Raw genomic sequence first — 17,336 nt, 5'->3', positions numbered from 1 at the left:
AGCCCATAATTGCCAATTGAGCCCAGCATTTCTGTATGTCTCTATCAGAGATCTGCAGAACACAGAATTAGTTGGAATAAATCCACTGTGTTTCAAATTCACTAATCTTGAGAGTCAAGATGCATCTCGATCAAATAAATTCTGAAAGGAAAGGTTGAAAAACGTGGTCAGTGATGGCGAACCTATGACACGTGTGTCAGAGGTGACCCGCGAACTCATTTTTTTGGTTGATTTTTCTTTGTTAAATGGCATTTAAATATATAAAATAAATATCAAAAATATAAATCTTTGTTTTACTATGGTTGCAAATATAAAAAAATTTCTATATGTGACACGGCACCAGAGTTAAGTTAGGGTTTTTCAAAATGCTGACACGCTGAGCTCAAAAGGTTCGCCATCACTGGACTAGATGAATTTACCAGCCTCTTCAATTTTGATACTTTCATATGAATCTAATTGACATTACAGAGGTCCTCTAGTATTCTAACAGGTCTCTTATCAAGAGAATAAATTAGAGATCAAATAGAAAATGCAAACAACCCTCAGTGTTGCTGACTACAAAACCATGCTTGAACAAGAATAGCATTAAAAACAAATTTACATGTCTAAAAATTTTTGACAGAATTCAACAGGTTTGTCCAGTTTCGAGCTCTTCTTCCTTATTTAATCCAAAAATCAAATCCCATCCAGCAAGTACTGATATTTATCTCAATAATGTAAAGTTCTGTCCACCAGTGACCTGATCTATACGTTGCAGAGAGGGTTCATAACATTCCCAAATAAAAATACCTATTTCATTAACACCAGCATTCTCAAAGCCTAAAAGCTCAATACATTTTTTAAAACCAATGATAGTTAAAATAAGGGGTTCTGAACTTGAAATGCTTTTGTTAAGCTTTATTGTACAGACTAACATTTTGGTTTCCCAGACTCAGTAATACTAAATTGCCTATTGGGTTTAGTGGCTTCTTGCATCAGCTCCTGCAGCTGTCCTATTTGTTCATCACGAAAGTCATTAAGTTTCTCTTCTGGGAGGGCGGCTCCAAAACATGCTTTTTCAGTTGAATTTTGGCTGTTTTCGTTAGCTTGTTGCCATAGCACTGCTGCATACGCCTAGTAAAACGAGAGAAAAATGAAGGTTATAGGTATAAAATTAAAATAAGGTCTGTATTCATTCAACACTGGAGGACTTAAAGAATTCTAATTCCAAGTACCTGTTTTTCTCTATCACTGAGTCTTCTGAACTTGATGAAAAACATACAATGCTGTGTTTTTACTATTCAGTAATAATTTTTAGTATTTTAAGATACTTAATAAGCTTTTAGCAAAGTTCTTTACCTGAAAAGCTGCAGGGTAGGGGGCGATTGACGGTGGGTGAGAATTGTCCGTGGATGGGCTTCAGAAATGAGTATAAACCACCCAAAAATCATGTGAAAAATTGTATGTAAACAAGCATAGCACTGTCCTGAAGCCATAGCTTTCATTAGGTTTTCAAAGGGTAGTCATGGGTCTTAATACGTCTAAAAGTGGGTCTCAAAATTTATTAAGTTCAACCCCCTCTTCAATTTAAAAACTAATTTAAATCACACTAGAGATTAAAAAAAAATTTTAAAGCCTTTAAGTCTTCAATATTTAACAACCATTTTGTCAGGAAAAACATTCTGTATTATTTTTATGCTGTAATTTTTCTCTCATTCAATCACCATCTTCAGTCTAATATTCCAACTACCATCATCATACACAAGTGACACTTTGAAGCAGATTCTCACTTTAAAATTAATCTTCAATCAGGCTGGAAGTACTACTGTATTTCAATTCGTGAAGTTAATGATGATGTGGTTAAGCGAATTAATTCATTAACTCTAGATAATGTTGTTACTCTAAGTGGTTTAAGAGAATTAAATTGCTTATAATTGCCATTATCACCAAACAAACTTTAATTCTAGACATTCCCTTTTTTTTTTTTGGGGGGGGGGGGTGGTTGTAATTGGTTTTAATATCATCAACACAACACTAAAGTGGCTTACCCACTTCTCAGCAATGCATACTTAATCCAAGCATGGAAGAGAGAAACAACAATTTCATGACTAGTGTGATTTTTCTTTATATTTACTTTTAATTGAATTTACTGGAGTGACATTGGTTAATAAAATCACACAGATTTCATGCCATCCCAAGTCAAGTCTCCTTCTATCACCATTTATCCCTTTACCCTTTTTTACCTCTTCCCTCTGTCGATCACCATACTGCTGTCTGTGTCCATGAGTCTTTTTTTTTTTTCTTAATCCCTCCCCTCTGACAGCTGTCAGTCTGTTCTGTGTATCCATGAGTTAGTCTCCACTTTGTTAGTTTATTTTGATCATTAGATTCCACAATAAGTTGTCATATGGTACTTGTATTTCTCTAATTAACATAATGTTCTCCAGGTCCATCCATGCTGTCACAAAAGGTAAGATTTTCTTCTTTTTTTATGGCTGAATTGTATTCCATTGTGTAAATGTACCACAGCTTTTTTATCCATTCACTTACTAATGGGCATTTGGCCTGCTTCCAAATCTTGGCTACTGCAAATAATGCTGCCAACGAACGCAGTGGTGCATATATTCTGGATTTCTTTGGCTATATTCTAAACCTTTACTTGTATAGGAAATAATATTTTCTTCATGTTTTATAGAAATCCAATTCATAGAGTGAACTAAGAAACACTTCTTAACCAGTTTACACAGATTCACTGTGGCTATCCCTTCCAGAGACAGCAGACTGAGACTACTTAATCCCATGAGAGACCCACTTGCAGATCTTGAAAACCTGTGATTTGAGGGACAGGCTTCTAATTTAGTACACAGGTAGTGGCTGACTGCAATCTTCCCCAGGGATGGAGAGGCTGGCAGGTACCAACTTAGCACTCTTCCCTTGCCCCAGTGTAAGGCACTGGTACACGTCTGATGCTCTGTCCCTTGTGGCTGCTGCCAAGAGGACACACCTTTGATAGCCTGGCTCTGATAGCCAGCAGACTTGTGTTCACAGGTTCAAAAGGAAATAGTTAACTGGCTGTCACCCCAGGACTTAATACAGAGGGAGCAAACAGAAATGCCAGTTTTCCCTGAAAGAGGTATATTTGCATACGTTAGGGACTGCTGCCTGAGGGTCCTGGGTCCAGGTAGCCTGCATGTAGGTGCTGACTGAGATTCTCCACTTTGGGATATTGACATGTCTTGTACACCATCAACTAGTTGTTATCTCAACTTCTAAAGTATCTTTGAAATATTTTTCTTGTATATCCATCAGGGTTCAAAGAAGAACCTGATAGTTAGCTTTAAGGGTATCTTTTCTCAATCCTGAGACCTTTATTTCCAATAGGGTCATAATGATTACATGAGTAACAAAGTTTTGACCCTTTTAGTTCTTGCTGTTATTTTTAATTCTCATTTTCTCCTGCTGTCAATTAAGCCTACATTTACCAGCAGTTTTTCTTCTTTCTGTTTCTGGAAATATTTCTTAAATACCTTTAGAATTATTTCAGTTTCTTAAGCCATACACATTTTAAAAGTCTAAGTAAAACACACCAAAATTATTTTCAAATAGGTTTCACAACGATTTCCTTACCAAAAGAATAGATTTGAATTGATACTTTAGCACATGCTTGTGAATTCTGATAAAATTCACTTCATGTACCATTAAGCTGCCATTTGTACTGATAGAGTGACTTGTTGGATTTGTGCTACCTGCCCCACACAGGATAACATTGAAGTGGAATAAACTTTCTTATACACCTGGCATACAAAATTTGAGACTGACTGTTGTTGTTTTTTGTTTTGCTAATCCTCACCTGAGGAAATTTTTCCCATTGATTTTTAGAGAAAAGGGAAGAGAGACTTGAGTGGGAATCGAACCCAGGACCCTTTGGTCTGCATGCCACAATTTTTAAACATGGGATAGAGATAGAGTCACAGAAAGCCAAGAATGTATGTATGGAGAGAGAGGCTAAAAAGATGCCCACAAAAGTTTGGGGAGCAGTCTTTAACATTTTGTTCTGAACATCTCACCTCTGTACTGTTTTGATCTCATAATAAAGATGTAAATAATATTTAATTAAATGGGAAAGAAAGCAAGGAGGAGAGAAGCTTTTAAGTAGAAATTTTGGAATGGAGAAAAGTTATACGTTTGGTTTTTCATGATATGTCCTACCAGCTGAGACCAAATCAATTTGCCTGTTGTAATTAATTTGGCTGTAAAGATTAACACAGATTAACACAAGAAATTGTAAATTCTCATTACTTTGCTTAATCACATTTTTTACTATTTGCCCTTCTTTGTTCTTTAAAACAAAACTGCAACTAAATAACCCAAAAGTACAGTCAGAAACATTCTTGATTCTGTAGAAAACATGACATATGAAAATCCAAACTATCAAACTCTATAAATACAAAGATAATTGCCTCACAAAAGGATACTCATATTTAGAAAAACATTTAGTGCAGGCTCCTAAATGGTATAAGAAGCTGCCGCCTTTTGAACTACATAAATCAAATTATAAATTCCCTTACAAGATAAGCATATATGGTGCTGCTATGGCCATAATTTCCTAGAAAACTAAAACGACAATAATTTTTCAGTTTCAGCAAATTAAATTATTTTTACTCCTTCAATATAAACTCCCAAACAGAAGGACAACTGCTATATCTAGAAGGGAAAAGTTACCTTTCTTCTACAATTACTGTAAGATTTTATTAGCAACAATGAACCAACAAACTTAAGTTTGGAGCATTTAATCAAGCTTTCCCTAGAGAACTGATTAAAAATGCCATGCCTCCTCAAAAAACAAAAACACCCCCCTCCATAAAAACCTGAAAGTTACCTGAATTACAAAAACTAAATTCAAAGACACTGTGGGGATTTGAAGTACAGCTGCTCAAGTCATTAATGCAGAATATTTTATATTACAGAAAAGAGGAATCTATGTTGGCAAGGATAGTAAATTTGACTTATTGGCTCTCTTTGACCCAGTTTTTTGATTTTCAAGTCACTGATGATAGATTTTCCATTTTTATAGCATACAAAAAAAAATCATCAAAAATAACCTATGCTATTTCCTAGCCACAATGCGTCACACTGATTCACAGAAAACAAACAATACAAAGTAGCACTAGTGTCACCAATAAGTGTATTTCTCAGGTGGCCATGAAGCTGGGCCCCTCTGGAATCAAGTTTCCCAGGTTGCCCATACACAGGACTCACATGTGACTCCAGGCCGTGGGGGAGGGGGGACATGTGTAATACTTTTAACAATAAAGATATATATGAGATTTCGCATTTAATTGGGATATCAGAAAAGCCTTAAAAAATAGTATCATGTTAAGTAAAATAAGTAAAAGGACAAGAACCATATGATACAACCCATGTGTGATCTAAAACAGAAAACAACAAATGAACAAACAAAAACTCAGACACAGACAACAGTATGGTGGTTATCAGAGGGGAAGGGATGGAGGAGGATGAAGAAGGTTAAGGGGGTCAAATATGGTGGAGGAAGGAGAGTAGACTTTGGGTGATGAGAACACAATGCAAAATACAGATGATGTAAATGTTAAAAGATAAGAAGAGAATCTTAAAAGCAGCAAAAGAAAAAAATATTAGTTACATACAAGAGGAAGCCCATAAGACAATCAGCTGATTTTTCAAAAGAAACTTTGTAGGCCAGAAGGGAGTGGCACAATATACTCAACATTATGAAAAGGAAAAAAAACTACAACCAAACTACTCTACCCTCAAGGATATCATACAGAATTGAAAGAGAAACCAGGAATTTCCCAGACAAGCCAAAGGAGTTCATCACCACTAAATTGGCATACAAAAAAATGTTAAAAAGAATTATTTAATTGAAAAAGGAAAGGCCAAAACTAGCAATAAGAAAATATAAAAAAAAAAGTCACCAATAAAGGCAAACATATAATAAAGGTAGTAGACCAACCACTTATAAAGCTAGAATAAAGACAATTAAAATGGCAATAAGTATATACCTATCAGTAATTACTTTAAATGTTACTGGAATAAGTGCTCCATTTAAAAGACCTAGGGTGGCTGAATAGATTAAAAAACAAGACCGTTACCTATAATGCCTACATGAGATACACACAGACAAAGTAAAGGGATGGAAAAAGATAATTCATGAAAATGGAAACAAAAAAGGCTGGGATTGCCAGGCAAAATAGACTTTAAAATAAAGGCTCTAACAGGGGACAAAGAAGGACCCAACAATTTCACTTCTGGGAATTTGAAGAAAACAAAACACTAATTCAAAAAGATGTATTCATGCCTATGTTCCCTGTAGCATTATTTACAACAGCCATGCTATAGAAGCAATCTAGGTTTCCACCTATAGAAGAATGTCTAAAGAAAAAGTGGTGTGTGTTTATCTATAGATATATATATAGGCACTGGGCAAAAATAGTTTTACAGTTGTGAGAACATGGAACAATTTATTCTTATATTATTTATTAATTACTGTATTATTTTCCATGCAAAGAACTGTAAACCTACTTTTGCCTATCCCTGAGTATACACACAAAATACCACTCAGCCATGAAAAAGAATTTGGGACAACATGGATAGACCTATAGGATATTGTGTTAGTGAAATAAGTCAGAAAAGGGCAAATACTGTATCATGCCACTTACCTGTGGAATCTAAAAAACTAAACAGACTCATACATACAGAGAACAAGCTGATAGTTGCCAGAGGGCTAGGTGGTGGGAGAACAGGCAAAAAAAAATGAAGGGGATTAAGAAGTACAAACTTATAAATAAGTCACAGGGATATAGAGTACAGCATAGGGAATACAAACAATAATATCACAATAACTTTGTATGGTGACAGATGTTTACTAGACTTCTCGTGTGATCACATCATATCCTACATAATAAAAGGGTAATATGCAAACTGACCCTAACAGCAAAAAGACTGGGAATGACTGGCCACTATGACACACACTGACCACCAGGGGGCAGACGCTCAATGCAGGAGCTGCCCCCTGGTGGTCAGTGTGCTCCCGCAGGGGGAGCTCTGCTGAGCCACGAGCCAGGCTGATGGCTGCCAGCACAGCAGTGGTGGTGGGAGCCTCTCCCGCCTCCTCAGCAGCACTAAGGATGTCCGACTGCAGCTTAGGCCTGCTCCCTGCTGGCAAGTGGACATCCACCGAGGGCTCCCGGGCTGCCAGAGTAATGTCTGACTGCCAGCTTGGGCCCAATCCCCCAGGGAGTGGGCCTAAGCCAGCAGGTAGACATCCCCCAAGGGGTCCCAGACTGCAAAAGGGCATAGGCCAGGCTGAGGGACCCTTCTGAGTGCACAAATTTTTGTGCACCAGGCCTCTAGTAGTATATAAATATCTAATCACTATGTTGTACAACTGAAACTAATATAATATTGTATGTCAACTATACTTTAATTTTAAAAAGCTTTGCATTCCATAATGAAAAAAGGAGAAATAATTATAGTAACTAACTTGAGAACATGATGCATTCAAATTATACTTTGAAATCTTTTTAGAAAATCTTCAGGATGTTATCAAGAAAATAAAATGAGCAGTATGTTTTCTAACTAATTTCTAACTAATTTCTAATTTACATTCTGGCCTTCATCAAAAACAGTGTAACAATCTACAATTTTCAGACACTCTCCAATGCGATCTGCTACAAGATCAAGTGAGTTACTATATCAAATTAAATAATGTATTTTTTAAAATCACACATGAAATTGAAAGTAATTTTACATTTCAATTGTGGTTATGTGCCATGATCCTAAGCCAGCTATTATTACATTAAATACTGCTTTGTTTCTAAAAGACAAATTTTAAGAGAAAATTAAAATACACTGTCTTAAAAGTTATTTTCTGCATTTAAATATTATTCTAATGAATCAAATGAAAGAGTGTAACATTATCATACAACAATATTCATGAGTTACCCAGGAACAATATATCTATAACCAAACCAAAGAAAAAGTAACTCAATCACTACAGGAAACTATGATTAAACATATAAAAAGTGAACTTTGGATATTTACTCTTAGGTTTTAAAGAAGAAACAGGAAGAGGGAAAAATTATTTTATAGAGCATCATGATAAAAAAAAAAAAAAGTAAAAGACATAGGAAACACAATGCCAAATCCATCACTGGTCAAAGAACTCCAAGCTACTGTTTTCCGTTAAGAGTATCCTCATAGCCATGCATAATACATCATTTAAACTATATTCACTAATATATTTATTTTACCACTTTTCCTATAGTTTAAGTTCACTATATAATTGTTATTATATAGATAAAATATCGCTTCAATAAATAGCTAATTATGAGAAATTATGTTAGTCTGTCCTCCCTCTGGCCCCAAAATTGGTTTCACTCTAAAACATCACTGTCATTCACTGTGAACAACTCAAATAATCAAGATGACGAGTGGTATAACTGTCCTAGCTTTATAAAAGAACCATGAACGAACACACCTTTAATTGAGGCGAGATAATTATTACCTTGCCTCTGTACCAGAAACAATGACATTATCATTTAGTCATTCTCTTATGTTAGAAACCACAATGGTGTCCTATTTCCCACTGAATCCAATTTAAATTCTATCAACCAGCCCCAGGTAAGCCAGCATTATTTTCTATTTAAATTTATCAAGTATCTCTCTCTCTCTCTCTCTCTCTCTCTCTCTCTCTCTCTCTCTCTCTCTCTCTCTCTCTATATATATATATATATATATATATATATATATATATATCCAACTCTACTCTGACATTTACCACAGTTTTATTAATTTTTTACTTATATATTCATCACAGCCATTAGATCTAAAGCTATGTGGCAGGAAAGGTGTTTTAGTCACATGATATACAATGAACAATCAATCAATGAATGAAGTCCCAAATCCCCTTTCTCATTAGATCCATCTCTGTATCTGCTTTATCCTGACTAAACTACTCCAGCTATTCTCTCCACCTGAAATGCCCTCATTTTTGTTGTTTACCAATCTAAAACTTTACAGCAAGCATGTCAAACTCACGGCCAACGGGCCACATGCCTTGTTTATTTAAGGGAGATAGGGAGACTAAGTATGAAACTACAGCTATAAAAACCCTTTATATTTTGAGATTCACATTTTAAAAAAAAATACTAGACAGAAAATTGGGTAAGGTCAAAATCAGTGATATTTTATAAATATTATATCAAAATGATTTATTCAATTCTACTTATCTGCATATTAGATAGCAATATTATGCTTTTCCTTTTCTGTACTTCAACCAGAGGCTTACAGATTTATTTTTCTTTATAGGTAATATGCATCTATTAAAAAGGCATTTTGGCCCTAACTGGTTTGGCTCACTGGATACAGCGTCGGCCTGCAGACTGAAGGGTCCCAGGTTCGATTCCAGTCAAGGGCATGTACCTTGGTTGCAGGCACATCCCCAGTAGGGGGTGTGCAGGAGGCAGCTGATTGATGTTTCTTTCTCACTGATGTTTCTAACTCTCTATCCCTCTCCCTTCCTCTCTGTAAAAAATCAATAAAACGTATTTTTTTTAAAAAATGCATTTTGTGTGTAAGAAAGATCAGCTGAACATCTGGTCATGTGATTTAAAACTAAAGAATTAAAAGTGACTGTCTCTGGAAAACACGAATGCAGAAATGAGGAAGAATGTGATAGAATGATGACTTATTAATGTAAACGTTTTGGTATTACTTGACTCCTGAAATCATGTAAACTTAAAACTTTGAAAAATAAAAAGGATGTTTAATGATTGTCTTTCTGGCAGGTAGTGCAGGTGTTCCTGAATGAGACCTTATTCCCTAATTGCTTCTTAGATTTCTCATCTGCCTGTATTTCCTAAAGTGAAGTCTTCCTTCTGATTTTCCTGTCAGCCTTATCTCTGTCTTAAGTCTCAAAAACAGCCAGCATCAGCAGCATCTGGGAACTGTTAAATATGTACATTCTCAGGTTGATCCCAGATCTACAGAATCAGAAACTACTGTGTTTTGAAAAGTCCTCCAGATGAGTCTGAGATCCCCAGAAGTTTGAGAACCACTACTATAATGTTCGACATTCACTTTTCCTGACTCCTTCCTTCACAAAGTCCAAACATATATGTTGGTGCTCAGACCATGCAAAAGATCAGTTTTGCTTAACGTAACTACCTGGGGAGAAGGGACCAATTATTCTAAACACTGCTCTTTATTCAGCCCTCTAATATCCAGGAACTGAGAGGTGTTTAATAATAAATTTGAAATATTTTAAGTGTTTAATGAAAAATAATAAGGAAAGGATGCCCTGAAGCCCTTTTCACCAAATAAAAATTGTAACTTAAATAGGAGCAACTACTATATCATAAAAAACTGGGTGTACTGACAATATCACATAGTTTTGACTGCTTTGTCTCATCTCTCTCAATTCTTACAACCAAAAAAAAAAACCGCCATAGAATGTGTTCTGTAGCACATCTATAAATGCCAATAAAACAAAACTTAGGATTATTTTTAATTTAAGATTAAATAACTCTATAATAGCCCAGAAAGACAGAATAAAGGATTCAAATAAAACACAAATGTTTTAATGTCACATATAATGTGTGTTAAATACTTCACACTAGTAAGTATCTGCAAAAGTCAATTCCCATTGTAAAGATAAAAAGCTAACATGGGCCTGGAACATTACTAAAATCAACTGAATGTGTGTTGGAGAAGAAAGCAATATAGTTACATGGAGCTTAACTTAGTACCAAAGTAAATTTCAATGGAGTAATCATAATTTATAGTTTATTAAAGTGACTACAAAGATTCATGTCTTTGCAAGATTTTATATAATTTTATTCAACTTTGGTATATTTTATATTTAAAACTTTAAAAAAAACCAGAAATATTAACATTTTTAGATGGTCTAAAAGGGTTGGAGAAGGGTTACTTTCTCAATAAAATCTTTACTCATTATGTTAAAATGGAAATTTAATGTATTCAATATGACCTCAGGATGAAAATAATCGACCTATAATTCATTATTAACCTGAGAATTAAAACTAAGATTTTTAGTTGCTACAATGATTCTGATCTCAACTTGCTTAAAACTGTAGTCTGGTCAATTCTCAGACCACCTTTGGAAAATGATCCTAAGGTCAAGATCAGCTGAGTGGAGTATTCACCAAATTTAACCATATATGGCCTGTATGTCTCTTCATTATTGTGATGATTGGGAATTGTTTATTATGAAAATTACTAGAGGCCCGGTGCACGAAATTCATGCACAGGAGGAGTCCCTCAGCCCGGCCTGCACCATCTCCAATCTGGGACCCCTCTCACAATCCGGGACTGCTGGCTCCTAACAGCTCACCTGCTTAGCTGCTTGATTGCCCCTAACTTTCTGCCTGCCTGATCACCTCTAAGCACCTCTGTCTGCCGGCCTGATCACCCCAACTGCTGCCCTGCCAGCTGGATCGCCCCTAACTGCCCTCCCCTGGCGGCCCAGTTGCCCCTAAGTGCCCTCCCCTGCCAGTCTGATCGCCTGTAACAGATTCTGCCTTGGCCCCCAACACAGTGGCTCTGTCCAGAAGGATGTCTGGATGTATGTCTGAAAGATTTCCTTTTTTTAGTATGGATAACATATATGCCCCTAAAAAGTTATATTTTTTTTACATACTTTAAATTATACAGTACATATTCAACCTCTTTTACCTGTTTTTTTTTTTTTTCTCTAAATATATCGATTTTTTTTAATGGAAAGGAAGGGAGAGGGATAGAGAGTTAGGAACATCAATGAGAGAGAAACATCGATCAGCTGCCTCCTGCACACCCCCAACTGGGGATGTGCCTGCAACCAAGGTACATGCCCTTGACCAGAATCAATCCTGGAACCCTTCAGTCTGCAGGCTGATGATCTATCCACTGAGCCAAACCAGTTAGGCCCCCCCCTTTTTTTTTTGGATTATCCACGTTTGTAGATATGGCATTAGTTCATTTTTCCATTGATTTTTAGAGAGAGTGGAAGGGAGAGGGACAGAGAGAGAGAAACATCAATGTAAGAAACATCCCTGCAGTTGCCTTCCTTAGGAGCCCTGACCAGGGATTCAACTTGAAACCCAGGTATGTGCCCTGACCTAGAATCGAACCTGCAACCTTTCCATGCACAGGACCACGCTCATGCTCAACCAACCTATCTACTTCAGCCCGGCCATCATACGATTTCTGGAATTTTATTTCAGTTAATTCTTGCAAAGTCTGTGGGTTAGGTAATATTCACATTTTGCTGATGAGAGAAAAAAAACCAACCTCTTCATTTTGAGACATTATTCTTCCCTCATTGCTGCATTTTCCTGCCAGCCCTAGAAAGGCTCCTGACAGCAGTTTCACTGGGTATCCAGAGTCAGAAGCATTCTCCTCACCACCACCCTTTCCAAAGCCGCCTCTGCATGGCACTGAGGCTGCTCTGGAGGGCGCCGAGGCTAGGTAACGCAGACAATGACATGATTTGGACCACTGGAGCCAGCGTACCCACCTCTCCTCTCTCAGCCTTTCTCTGCCGCTGGAGATAGGCCAAGATTTGCGGTGCTAGCACCTCGGATACAGGAAGTGCTGCAGTTTTTCCCTCTCCAGAGCTGCTGTCGCCGCCTGGAGGTTATAGGGCTGCCCTGGAAGTCCTCAGCATGCCTCCCGTCAGGGCAAACATGGTGGTGGACTCCACAATGGAACTGCTATTTTTAGATACTTTTAAACACCCCAGCGCTGAGGTAAGACTCCACTTCTTGATTCTGACTCTGCTTCTAGACTGTGGGACATGTACAAAATATCCTTAGGCATGCCTCAACTTTCGAGATCAGGATCACGGGCCACAGGCAAGGCGGCTCCTGGGTCCTGGAGGTGTCGCCTTGCCTGCGGCCCGGCTTTCCGATCTCGATCACTGGCTGGGGGGCAGGCAAAGGTGGCCCCGGTTCTCCGATCCAGGGCTGGGGGGGCCGCCTTTGCCCTGCCCCCCGGCTCTTGCCTGCCACCTGGGTTTCCAATCACTGTTCTTCCGTCCTTCCCCTTTAGCCTCCCATCATTGTGCCTATGTATGCAAATTAACCGCCATCCTTGTTGGCGGTTAACCACCATCTTTCTTGGCAGTTAATTTGCATATCGCCCGGTTTAGCCAATGGGAAGTGTAGCGAAGGTACGGTCAATTACCTTGTTTGTCTTTTATTAGATAGGATTCTATAGTATATACCATTTTATACATATCATATTTAGCACAGTAAAGTTTCTGGGAAATTTATGGGCATAAACACATAGGCCTAGATTTATTAGAAAAAAAGAGGATAAGTAAAAATTCTAGACTTTAATCAAAATAAAGAAAAACTGGACCCATATCCATGATGGCCAATCCCTAAAACAACTCAAAATGAAAACTATGAAAACATAATTTCTGATCATTTATAATGTAGCTGCCCACATAGCAGATCTCAATCCCAACTATAAGCTCTGGCTTATTTCTCATAACTATTTTACCATACTGTAGTAAAAATCAGCTTAAGAAAAATAATTCCATTTTGCAAAACAAATTTGCCACTTCATATACAGTCATATTTATTCTTTCTAAATAAAATAACTTCTCAAACAGAATTAGGAACCTATCTTTAAAGGGATCATAAATATAATTTAACTATAAATTCTCAATAAAGTGTAAAAAGTATTGATTTCCATAACAAACAATTTTCAATTCTCATAATAATGAGACATACAGGCCCCTCAGCTGAACTGCACCTTAGGGCCCTTTTCCCAAGGTGGTCTGACTGACTAGACTACAGTTTCACGCAAGTTGAGAACAGAACTACTGTAGCAACTAAAAATCTTAGTCACTACAGGTTCCAAGAAGAATGAGACAGTGACTGTGTAGGCTGGACCTGTCTCTAATGCCGTCTACAGAGTAAAGAGGAACCCTACCAGCATGCTCTCATTCTCACCTTTCTCATTGCCCAGTTTTGTAAAAGACATTAAGGACATGCAGAAAAGCGGGGATGCTGCACTCCACAGGGTTCATGCACCCATATCTCTAACAGGTTTCCCCATTTCACTGGGTTAGTCCTAGCCTTACGATGAGACCAGCTTTCAAGGCGTGCACATAATCTCCCGTGCATACAGATAATAAGTTTTATACTATGTCCTCATAAAATAGAACAGGAATGTTTTAAAGAATAGATATTCACAAAATTTAATATCCAACTTTAAATAGAATTTCCTCAAAGTCTCTATACGTCAATAGTAGACAAACTGTTAACATGATCTAAACCAATATTCCGAGGAAATGCTTTTGGTGTTTCTACTTTCAATAACACAGCCTATAGTAGTACAGTGCCTTCCTTTTCCAATTAAAAAAAAAGTTAAAACTTTGGTCAAATACACTTAGGGAGCAATTAAAACTTTCATGATCATATCCTTTCTTTTCCAGTCTAATTATCAATTGATTTTTAAAAGACAAGTAACCTGTAAGTCATTAGAGAGAAATTATTTTGAAATTCCCAAGAGGTTATGATTCAGTCCATAGTATATTTATAAACTATATATATTTTAATTTAATGGGATTTTTTTTTTTTGGCAGTTCCCAATAATTAAAGCCTCTGGTATTCTATCCTGGAAATTGGCAAGGTACATTCGAATTTTTTATAAATGTCATTTCATTGACTTTTCACAAATGCCTGCAGGCCTGTAATAAACAATGGTAAATAAGAGAGATGTAAAGACTGGAAGGGAAAGAAGAATGAGAAGAAATTATTTTTCAAGTTGATTCAGCAGAGATTAAAGCTCTAGTTCAGCGATTTTCAACTGGTATGCCACACAGGTGTGCTCCAAGAATTTTTAAAACATGAATCACTATTTAGTCAAGGGCACTGACCTCTTTTCCCTTTGATTGTCAAACAAAAAAAATTACAATGGCCTACACAACAATAGCAGTTCAGGGTGAATGAATCAAAATTATACACTTTTTTTGTCAGATTGGCAAAAAATATAATTTTGGGTGTGCTGCAGAATTTAATAATTAGTTTATGAGCCATAAGATGAAAAAGGTGGAAACTAGAAATAAGCTACCTGAGTTTGGGGAGGGGAGAGAAACTCGCAAAGTGAAAAAAAAAGGTAACAGAAAATAAAGAAGACACTGAGTATCCAGGTCTTTATTTCTTTCAGTACAAATTAGTGATTTTCTGATAAAAACTAAGCAGAGAAACACTGCTATTGTAATCATTCCTTCTTCCAATTCCAACCAATAGCAGCTAATTGTGAAGTAAGAGTCCCACAGGCTATACAGTATTTTTTAAGAGCTGACAAAGAAATTGGCACCAGAATGTGTTACTTAACACCAAATTCCAAAAATAATTCTTCCATTAGAAAAAGAAAAAAAAAATGTTATATTGCCCTAACTTCACAGGTTTCTTAACAATTACTGTATTCTTCACACCTAAGCCTCAGCAGTCCTTTGCTATTCTTTCTAAATTCCAGAGATTCAACATTACCAAATCCAAAGCCTGACCTCAAACCCTGACACCTCTGCCTTTCACTACAGTCCCATGTTTTCAACTGCCTACAGTGCAGCTCCATTTGGATCCAATGGGGAACATATCCTTGTCGTTATCATCGCTCCTTTACCAGTGTCCTCAGGATAAAATCATTCTCAAACATTAAAAATCTTAGAACCAGATGTCAGCAAAAACAGTTAAGTAGGGAACTCCAATGGTTCAATTCTCCACAAAAGCAACAAATGCACTGGCAAAAACTGGCAAAACCAACTTTTTCAGAACTCTGGACACCAACAGAGCTGCGTCTGTCAGAGAGCTCTGTGGTATTCTAACTCTCTTGTTCTGTCCCATGTCCTCCAGATGGGCAGTGGTGTTAAAGACAGCAGCTCACACTCCCAGTCCAGGTACCCAGTATCAGAGGGAATAAAACAGATCTTACACTCAAAGAATTACGATTGTTTTTTGTGACCTGTTTGGTGACTTCCTGGAGGAGTAGCTCAAAGGGCACTTGCCTTTATCTCATCGACTATGAACTCTCCAGTGCTGGGGGGCACGTGGAGTCAATTTTCAAAGACATGTAAGGCAAATGTACGAGTCATAAAATATTAACTTCCTCAAGCATGTTGCCATATGCCATACTTAAATGTATTATGAATTTCTTCTCTGAGTAACATCAAAATGCCTGTGATTAGATTTGCTATTTATCATTCTTAAAGAGCGCCGTTTAGGCACAAGCCGGGCTGACGGCTGGTGAGCGCAGCAGCCCACCTCCGCGGCAGCGGTAAGGATATCCACAGGGAGTGAGCCTAAGCTGTCAGTTGGACATCACCTGAGGGCACCCAGACTGCGAAAGGGCACAGGCCCGGCTGAGGGATCCCCTCTGCCCCCCAGTGCACAAATGTTGTGCACTGGGTCTTTAGTTATTTAATAAGATACAATTTTCTGATAAATGTATAGTTCATAAATGCTGAAATAAGGTAACAGAAATATTATATAATATGTATACATATAACACATACTTATATAATATATATTAATGTATAAAGCAAAATAGAATATATTATAGCCTAAATCAGCCGTGGGCAAACTACGGCCTGTGAGCCAGATCCGGCCCGTTTGAAATGAATAAAACTAAAAAAAAAAAAAAAAAAAAAAAGACCGTACCCTTTTATGTAATGATGTTTACTTTGAATTTATATTAGTTCACACAAACACTCCATCCATGCTTTTGTTCCGGCCCTCCGGTCCAGTTTAAGAGCCCATTGTGGGCCTCGAGTCAAAAAGTTTGCCCACCCCTGGCCTAAATGCATAAGGTACATGTTTTCTTTAAAAGGATTATAGCTACCCAACCAACCCCAACAAAAAATGCATAACTTTCTATTACATTGGAATAATATTTGGTAGCATCAATTGTCCAAGTACTACTTTATACAGAATCTATTAACTAGAATCTCTTAACAATAAGAACATGTCAAAAATGTCCAAAGATGTATATACACCTCACTTTATAATAAACAATATTTAAAAAGCTGCGTGAATCAAATTTTTATACACTGAATTATAGAAAATAAACAGAATGAAAGGGTTTAATCCTAAAAACACTGCTAATGTTTAAAATTCCCTTTGGAAATAATCAGTTTTAATTAATCTCAGTCTAGGTTCATAATCTATACACTGGGTTTCCTTAAATAATCCTGGTCTATATTATTTTTTAATTATTTCTTTCTAGCATTACAGCACATGTATCTTCCCATTTCAAAGAATTACTCATAAATATAGGGAAACTGGAAAGGTGTTTATAAGATGAAAAGA

General features: G+C 36.9%; 1 protein-coding gene across 1 annotated transcript in view; it reads right to left on the bottom strand.

The window, feature by feature from the left end:
* Positions 1 to 533: 533 nt before the first annotated feature.
* The window catches only part of SDHAF3 (succinate dehydrogenase complex assembly factor 3), a 41,834-nt gene continuing 25,031 nt past the window's right edge, over positions 534 to 17,336 (bottom strand). Inside the window, exon 2 of the mRNA XM_081102835.1 lies at positions 534 to 1,113. Within this exon, the coding sequence (XP_080958961.1) occupies positions 910 to 1,113 (204 nt within the window). The 3' untranslated portion in view covers positions 534 to 909. The remainder of the gene's footprint in view (positions 1,114 to 17,336) is intronic.

The sequence above is a fragment of the Myotis nattereri genome (genome assembly GCF_964212035.1).
Source record: "Myotis nattereri genome assembly, chromosome: 11".
Taxonomy (NCBI): Eukaryota; Metazoa; Chordata; class Mammalia; order Chiroptera; family Vespertilionidae; genus Myotis; species Myotis nattereri.
The sequence above is the reverse complement of the archived record's forward strand: the minus strand, read 5'-3'. Positions and strand labels throughout refer to the sequence as shown.